This window comes from Oncorhynchus keta, chromosome 32 (assembly GCF_023373465.1).
Source record: "Oncorhynchus keta strain PuntledgeMale-10-30-2019 chromosome 32, Oket_V2, whole genome shotgun sequence".
NCBI lineage: Eukaryota > Metazoa > Chordata > Actinopteri > Salmoniformes > Salmonidae > Oncorhynchus > Oncorhynchus keta.
Window position 1 is genome coordinate 29128908 of NC_068452.1, and position 9164 is coordinate 29138071.

At 42.9% G+C, this 9164-nt stretch overlaps 2 protein-coding genes across 4 annotated transcripts in view; both read right to left on the minus strand.

The window, feature by feature from the left end:
- Positions 1-170: 170 nt before the first annotated feature.
- On the minus strand, positions 171-5632 carry gcat (glycine C-acetyltransferase). Its single transcript, XM_035747889.1, has 9 exons — positions 5338-5632; positions 4492-4622; positions 4284-4385; positions 4005-4151; positions 3475-3629; positions 3241-3323; positions 1674-1845; positions 983-1104; positions 171-550 (listed from the first exon to the last, which is right to left on the minus strand). The coding sequence occupies exons 1-9, from the start codon at positions 5555-5557 to the stop codon at positions 399-401; spliced, it is 1284 nt and encodes a 427-aa protein (XP_035603782.1). The 5' UTR covers positions 5558-5632; the 3' UTR covers positions 171-398.
- Positions 5633-7192: 1560 nt separating this feature from the next.
- Positions 7193-9164, minus strand: part of LOC118365569 (target of Myb1 membrane trafficking protein-like) — a 6866-nt gene continuing 4894 nt past the window's right edge. For all 3 annotated transcript variants that reach the window (XM_035747888.2, XM_035747887.2, XM_035747886.2), the window contains 3 exons: positions 8556-8615; positions 8277-8316; positions 7193-8122 (listed from right to left, as the gene is read on the minus strand). In XM_035747888.2, the coding sequence (XP_035603781.2) occupies positions 8025-8122; positions 8277-8316; positions 8556-8615 (198 nt within the window). In that variant the 3' untranslated portion in view covers positions 7193-8024. The remainder of the gene's footprint in view (positions 8123-8276; positions 8317-8555; positions 8616-9164) is intronic.

Below are 9164 nucleotides of genomic sequence, written 5' to 3' on the forward strand. Positions count from 1 at the left end.
TTGTGGTGCTACAACAAACTGGAACAACAACCCTGTTCGTTGTGTTTACAAAGTTACTGTTGATACAAGCACACGTTTATTGCTCTAAATAAAGACAAGACTTTAATATATCTTCTAGCTTACCCAGTATTACAACCATATCTAGCTAGCGCCATTGAAAAATACCAACGTTTTGTTAAAAGTATTTTATTCATTCAACTTCAACACAAGCAACACAAATAGCATTGACCACAATTGAGCATAATCTGTAATACATTACCCTGTATGTAATAAATTATCTTTGTCACACTGTCATTCATAGGCCTCCTGTGTAACCTGTAACCACAGACCAAACTCTGCAAGCTGCTTGTCTTTTTAACTTGCTTATTGGCAGCAAAATGATCCACAAGTTATTCTATTTAAGATACAACTCCATGCTTCCTGCCTGTCTGTATGAAAGCATCCACAGCTCGGTCAATGTCCTGGTCAGTGTGGGCCGCTGAGATCTGGACCCGGATTCTGGCTTTGCCCTTTGGTACCACTGGGTAGGAGAACCCAATCACATACACTCCTGTGGGAGACAGAATAATGGGTAATTGTAGTAGATAGACATAACACTGAAGACTACGGTTCCTCAAGAAAAGGCCAGACTGATTCAAATTAGTATTTTTTTCCAGCCCTTGTATTCAAGCAGTGTAGTTTGCAGCTAATAACCTATTAGGTCTCTGATTGTTGTCAGCTCCCATTTTGTGAGACAAAATTGTTGAATACAAAATACCAATGAGAATATCTCTGTCTCCCTCTACAGGTTGACGTGTGTCCATTCATTTGTAATTCCACAGAAATCTTTTGGATCAAGCTTTTCAAAAATATTTCAGTTCTATAAAATGAGTGGACAAAAAATCCAGAGTATTTCCAACGAATATACAGATTGTTGTAATGTTTGATAATGCTTGAAATGTGCTTGTGCTCCATTCATATTCAGCCTGAACAGTTGCCTCACCTAGTTTTAGCATGTCATCAGCCATCAGAGAGGCTAGTCTGGCATCCCCCAGCATCACAGGACAGATAGGGTGGTCAGAGCCTGAGATGGTGAACCCAGCCTCTGTCATTTTGTTTCTGAACCTACGAAAGGGGGAGTGAATAAAGACATTACAGAAATAGCCATCGTTCCTTATACAGTATCAATGCCTTCAACTGTCATGGTTGCTAACTGGGTTCTCTGGGAAACATGTAGTGCTCTTGAAACTGTAAACATGTGTGGAAGGACACCAGTGGAGGCTGCTAAGCAGAGGACAGCTCATAATAATGTCTGGAACGGAGCAAACGGAATGGTTGATACTATTCCACTCCAGCCATTACCACGAGCCCATCCTCCCCAATTAAATGTGCCACCAACCTCCTGTGAAGGACACAGTACAGATGAGAGATGAAATAAGCAAAAGTGTTGAATGCAGAATAAACACAAATCTTGTCACTTGTTCAGCACAAGACTAGTCCATCTCATGGTCATTCAATTGCGCTTTTCAAACATGTCCCATTCATGATTCAGCTCATACGTATTTTTCACAAAGACCAACACAAAAAGGCTTATCTGTTTTTGTCCGTGCTCCTATGTTAACCATTCCATAAGCTTAGATGGGGTCTACCACATTCACCAAAACAGAGGCCCCAGTCCCTTCCCCGATTCCCACCTCATGGTTTTGTCCCCGACACTCTGGGCAATCTCATTGGAAGCGAGGAGCAGCTCGACAGCCCGAGTAGCGCAGCCCACGACAGGAGGGGGTAGGGAGTTGGAGAACAGGTACGGACGAGAGCGCTGCCTCAGCAAGTCAATCAGAGGTTTAGGACCCACTGTGTACCCACCTGAGAGAAAACAGATAGAAAACCCATATCCACCTTATACAGTACATTCGGAAAGTATTCAGACCCCTTGACTTTTTCCACATTTTGTTACGTTACAGCCCCCCCCAAAAGACTGAAATATCATATTTGCATAAGTATTCAGACCCTTCACTCAGTACTCTTGAAGCATATTTGGCAGCAATTACAGCATTGAGTCTTCTTGGGTATGATGCTACAAACTTGGCACACCTGTATTTGGGGAGTTTCTCCCATTCTTCTCTGCAGGACGCTCTCAAGCTGTCAGGGGAGGGTCGCTGCACAGCTATTTTCAGGTCTCTCCAGAGATGTTTGATCGGGCTCTGGCTGGGCCACTCAAGGACATTTAGAGACTTGTCCCAAAGCCACTCCTGCATTGTCTTGGCTTAGTGCTTTGGGTCGTTGTCCAGTCGGAGGTCCTGAGCGCTCTGGAGCAGGTGTTCATCAAGGATCTCACTGTACTTTGCTCCGTTCACCTTTCCCTCGATCCTGACTAGTCTCTGCCGCTGAAAAACATCCCCACAGCATGATGCTGCCACCACCATGCTTCACCGTAGGGATGGTGACAGGTTTCCTCCAGACATGACACTTGGCATTCAGGCCATCTTGGTGTCATCAGACCAGAGAATCTTGTTTCTCATGGTCTGAGAGTCTTTAGGTGCCTTTTGGCAAACTCCAAGCGAGCTGCCATGCGCCTTTTACTGAGGAGTGGCTTCCGTCTGGCCACTCTACCATAAAGACCTGATTGGTGGAGAGCAGCAGAGATGGTTCCTCCACAGAGGAACTCTGGAGCTCTGTCAGAGTGACCATCAGGTTCTTGGTCACCTTCCTGACCAAGGCCCTTCTCCCCTGATTGCTCAGTTTGGACAGGAGACCAGCTCTGGGAAGAGTCTTGATGGTTCTAAACGTTTTCTATTTAAGAATGATGGAGGCCACTGAGTTCTTGGGGACCTTAAATGCTGCAGACATTTTTTGGTAGCCTTCCCCAGATCTGTGCCTCGACATAATCCGGTCTCTGAGCTCTACAGACAATTCCTTCGACCGCAAGGTTTCGTTTTTGCTCTGACATTCAATGTCAACTGTGGGACCTTATATAGAGAGGTGTGTGCCTTTCCAAATCATGTCCAATCAAATTAATTTACTAGTTTTTTAAAACCATTTTAGAATAAGACTGTAACAACAAAATATGGGAAAAGTCAAAGGGTCTGAATTACTTTCCAAATGTCCTGTATCAATGTACATTTTCAAGTTAATTTTGTCATCCATTTATGGAGTTCAATTACACAGCCTACATTGTCAATAGTGACATTTCATAACTATTGAGAACATACAGTACCGTTATGCAACTCCATATATGAGTCGAAACAGAGGGAAACCTACCAGCTGCACCTCCCAGTGCTTTTCCCAAAGTAGAGTTGACAATGTGAACCCTGTCCATCACTCCAAGGAGCTCATCTGTGCCTCTGCAAACAAAATGTAATAACACTATTGGTCGACATAATTGGCTACGAAACCATCATCCTTTTTAGTTTTCCTAGACATAATTACATCAGTAAAGTTCTTGCATAATTTCTCCATCTGTCGTTTTTTCTCTCCACCCGGACCTTCACTCACCTGCCTCGTGGGCCCATGAAGCCTGTAGCATGGCATTCGTCAATGAAGACCATGGCTCCATACTGCTCTGCCAGGTCACAGATCCCCTTCAATGGAGCCATGTCACCATCCATGGAGAACACACCATCCGTGACAACAAGTCGTAGACGAGATGACTGAGGAGGACAAGGAGCCATGATGACCAGTGACGCAAACACAGCCCATTAACTCTAAAATCAATTCAGCAACCTTTATTTACCCATCACTATGGTTTCAAGCTTCATGGATTTCAAGAGGATTCAGCATAATAAGCTTCATGAAAGGTGGAGCCCTTAATTTAGAAAAGATACTGTGCAATCATATTCTAAGAAATATGTGTAATGGCTGAAGGTAGTGCAGGTATTATGATGGGGAAGACAGAGTTTAGAAATCCTCTCGCTGGAAGATGGACAGCAGATGATGCCTGTCTTGCTCCTTACCCCGCTGTCATTATGCCACATGATCACCTCAAGGAGATTATTATTTCAATGCGTGTATAGCACTCTCTTTACCTGGGACTCTTTCAGCTGGGTCTCCAAGTCATTCAGGTCCATGTGTTTATATCTGAACCTCTTGGCCCGACACAATCTGATCCCATCAATAATAGAGGCATGATTCAGCTCATCAGAAAGAACTGCATCGTCAGGGCCCAACAGAACCTGGCGTAGAAAAATAGTGCATTACTACTTTACGATTGTTTAATACAGTGGCACAGCAACTGTAAAGACAGACCATGCAACAGAATGTATAAAACAGTTAATCACATGTTAATGTATTCAAGAATCACAAACCTCAAATAGCCCTGCATTGGCGTCAAAACAGCTGGCATATAGGATGCAGTCCTCACGCTCATGGAACTGAGCCAGCTTCTGCTCCAGATCTTTGTGAATGTCCTGTGGATCATATGGTAATACGAGAATGAGAGGAGACACAATCACAGAGTCATGTGGACTCACACAGAACCACCAGAAACACTTGAGCAAGCAGGCTTTAGGTTACCTGTGTGCCACAGATGAATCTCACTGAGCTCAGCCCAGCACCATACTTCTTCAAGGCCTCAATCCCTGCCTCCACTACCTGGGGATGGCTGGAGAGGCCCAGATAGTTGTTTGCGCAGAAATTCAATATGTCTGTATGGGGAGAGAGAGAACCAATAAGTAAGCATATATAAGCCAGGTTCTCCAGAGGACATGCACACCATAACAATACTGACCCAACTGCCAGAGAAAGCTTGATTTACCAGTAACAATTACCACAGTGACCTTGCATGACTGCTGGAGGGAGTATGAGTGAGGGATTTCTACCATTGTGTATTTACTGGCAAAAACAGAAGAGTGCCAGCTGTACACGAGAGCCATAAGCCATTCATAAATCAGCACTAGGGGTCAGTCTTTCTCTGGTACACAAAAGTGAACAGTAACAATTTAGTAGTTACGTTGGTGGCAGAAATATGGGTTTAACAAAACCAGCAGCCACCACAAATCACGATAACACTAAGCACACGTAACGTTATAACTTCCAGTTGCCAAGTAGGGCAAGTCTCGGCCATGTAGTTAGCTACCCCAACACCACCAGGCTGAGATGAATTTCCGCGAACTTCAGATGGGGGCGAACAAGACTAAGCGAGTAGGTAAACTTGCTAGCTAACTTAGCTTGCTACAACTCTTAGCTGTATGCAACAAATTCGACCTGGTTAGACAACGTGGGTAGGCTAGACTTAAATTCCACGGTGCCAACTTCTGCCATGTTTTTCATGTCACTTGAGGACAGCAAAGCATAGGTAGGCAAATCAATATAATTGAAAGTTGGTGAGCTGACCCCTAACTATAACGTCAGGCTACTCACCGCCATGACTGCCGTCCACGTTGATATGAGGACCCTGCTTGGACGTGATTATTCTTTCTCCTTTCCACGTTCCACCAGTTCGGATCGTTTCAAGTTCATGCTCCAGCACCGTTCTAGCCTCGGCGATAGCTGCATAGCCCCGGTTTGAGGTGGTAGTTGAGGGTCTCAAAATATATCTTATTGGGGCACTAATATAACGGACAGCTGTTCGAATAGGCATGATGAATTTCTGTCAAAATATTTCCAAGCAGTTAACAGGTTGAGACGAGACAGGATAACAACGTAAGGCGTGGCCAAAAATACTGTGAGTTACGTCAGTGGTATGTAACGCACTTGGGCGTATCATGGAGCACCAATCAGAAGCAATGGGAGTATAGAGATGCTTTCTGAATCTAACCACGTCTCAAAACATATAGCCAAAGACAGTACAGTATGAAGATAGTTTATCCTATCCCAGATCACACTTGTAGGCGACGTTCAGTGTCATTTTCACAAGGTTGGAGTAATAACATGTTAAACTACTTAAGACATTGGCTCGAATCTAGGTTGACTTTAGATTTCGAGAAAATGTACAACTAAGGAATAATGTTTTACTTCTCAAAACCCAAATCCCGGGCTGGAGGTCTCGCGATGTTTCATTTCTGGGTTTAGAAACTCCGTGGTGTAACCACACTCTGGGCGACTTCGTTTCACTTGGCCAGTTGTCCGTTAAGCGGGGTTCGCACATTTAATTGGCAAGTAACAGAAAGTAACCTACTTCAAATAAAACATTTATATTTTCAATTAAACCTGTATTAAACCAAACCACTGATATAAAAGATTAGCAACCAAATAAACAAAGCAGTGTCTAAGTCCGTGATTGGGAGTCCCATAGGGCAGCGCACAATTGGCCCAGTGTCGTTCAGGTTTGGCCGGGGTAGGCAGTCATTGTAGATAAGAATTTCTTAACTTGCCAAGTTAAATAACGGTGAAATAAATACAACTACTTGTAAATAGGATACAGAGATGGAGGTAAACAGCTTATTCTTAAAAAGGCCAAGACAGCAATTTGATTTATACTGAACAAAAATATAAATACGACGTAACGTGTTGGTCCCATGAACTGAAATAAAAGCACAAATTGGTTCACATCCCTATTAGTGAGCATTTTTCCTTGGCTGGGGACAAAATGACACAAACATGTGCAGTTTTGTCACAACATAAGGCCACAGAGGTCTCCAGTTGAGGGGACATGCAATCAGCATGCTGACTGCAGGAATGTCCACCAGAGCTGTTGCCAGATAATTGAATGTTAATTTCACTACCATAAGACACTTCCAACAGAATTTGGCAGTACGATTTTGGCAGGGCCTCACAACTACAGACAAGTGTAACCACGCCAGCCCAGATTTACAGATCAAAATGCAGTATTTCAGAGAACTAAACAGTGGCCTAGTTTTTGCTTCACAACGCATTTCTAAATGGCCTCTTCCATACTTTGGTTTTAGGCACGTTCCTTATATCAGGAAAAAATATATAGCTCAACTTCCCCTTGCCCCAGCTGTTTGGAACTCCTCTCAGCCCTTCGCTGTTCCTTGTAAAAGTTATGGCATCCCAGTTTCTTCAGACACCTTTAAAGTTGATATGACAAAAGCATTATCACTCCTGTAAGTACTTGACAGATTCAACATGCTTTTCTAAATGACATTGGAAACGGCAGAACCTGTGTTATTCACAGTCACAGACTGTAAAATTGGTATACCATAATGCCACTAAACACAGAAATCAGTCATATTTGCAGAACCATGAAATCAGACCACACGCTGAGCTCCTCATCTCCCAGAGTGAATAAAAGCAAACTAGCTTTAAGACTTCATCTGTGTTTAATGTTAACATACTTTATTTCACCTTTATTTAACCAGGTAGGCCAGTTGAGAACAAGTTCTTGACTGACATTGTGTAACATTTGATAAACTTCAAGTACTCCAGAAACAATTAGGTTTGTATTGCTCTTCCCAAAAGTGTTCTGTATTACAAATGGGATTCACATAATACATTTCCCCTAATTATATCTTATGGCAATCTACTAACATTGTGTTTATCATGCCTGCATTTTCTGGAATGCACATCATTCAATGTTCATCTGAAAATATTGGGCATATTCCATTCTCTTCTAAGAAACATAACAGGAATTAAACTTAATAATTGTGCAAATGTTTGAATCCACAGCCATACCAGAGGCTGGTGGGAGGAGCTATGAGGACAGGCTCATTATAATGTCTAGAATGGAATAAATGGAACCGTACCAAACATAAGGAAACCACATGTTTGACTACATTCCATTCATTATAATAAGCCAATCCTGCTATAGCTCCTCCCACCAGCCTCCTCAACTGGATATCCATATTTATAGTGGCACTGGACGACTTAAGTTCTTATCATAAAACACTCTTAGTGTAAGTTAAAAACACTTGGTCCACGCCTTCACATAAAAATATACATTAAACGTACTAGATGAAGACCTTAACCCAGGAGAGTTGAACATAAAGTAGTTCACCCGAGTGTCAGTAGCACAACCCTATTGTCAGGAGTTGTTGTTCCCACCAGTCATTTACTCACTGTATGTGCCAATCATACATTCAGCCAGTTCAGTCCTCTCACACTATTTGGGAAAATGGCATTGGTTAGGTGACAGGTTGCGGCTTGGCCTATTTTTCTGAGTGGTTGTTGTCGTCACGAGAAAAAGCTTTCAGGGACGGGAGTCGCTCCGCTGCTCTCACTCTTTCTGCCAGAAACCTGTCAAACTCTAAAAAGGAGGGAGAAGGAGAAGTTGCCTTAGGCGGGCTTTGTTGGTCTCAGAGGGATTACTCAGGACTTTGTAATAGCACAAGGAAGCAAACTAAACTGTTGTTGCATCTACATAGCGATACCCAGGGAGTGGATGAGAAATAGACGCTCACCCGCACTTGTCACACCCTCTGAATCAGCCATGTCGTCCTCCTGTGATACACGTAACACACATGAAAGCCATGACTGTTGTGTTCACGTCAAAAGTCACATGTCCAAACAAAATTGAATATGTTCAAGAATTCAGGAATGTTACATTTGCTGGGGTAAAGCATGAAGTCCATAAAACCAAATTAGAGAGGGGGTGCAAGGACTGGCACTGGTATAACATGGAACCAAGTTGGACTCTGCTTGTATACCATGACATTGAGTGAATGCTAACAATGACCCACCTCGTCCACATCCAGCCACTTCTCAATGTCATCCATCACAGACGTCTGACTCACAGGGATCTGGGGGAGTTAGGCAAGAGGTTACTGTCAGGATGTACTGTAAGCCACTGTTTTCTTGTGTCCGCCAGACTCTAGAGTACCATTACCGTTCCATTTTTCTTTGGCAATCTACACATAACCACCATTCAAGCATGCTGACCCCTAGTATTCTGATTGAAACCAGTTTATTTTAGACAGGGGAAACAAGGGATCCATCCACCACACCAAAGTTACGGCAGGGAAAACAGAAGAGAGTGGGAGTAAATTAGCAAGTATAGTAATGATTCAGAAGAGTTATGATTTTAAAAAAGGATACTTGGAGATTTTGTCAATGAGGCCATTTTGGACACAGACAAAAATGGTGTTTGTGAGTTCATATGGCTCTGGGGAAGTAGATAAAGGGCCTCATTGCCAAAATCCAGAAGTATACACACCATCTATCAGTTTCAGAAATGAACACTTATTACACTCAACACATGAATGCAAAAATTAAAGTAAGCTAAAAATAACCAGATCAGGCACACCGGAAAAAAAGATCATACAACCATCTCAGTAAGAAAACGGAAGGAA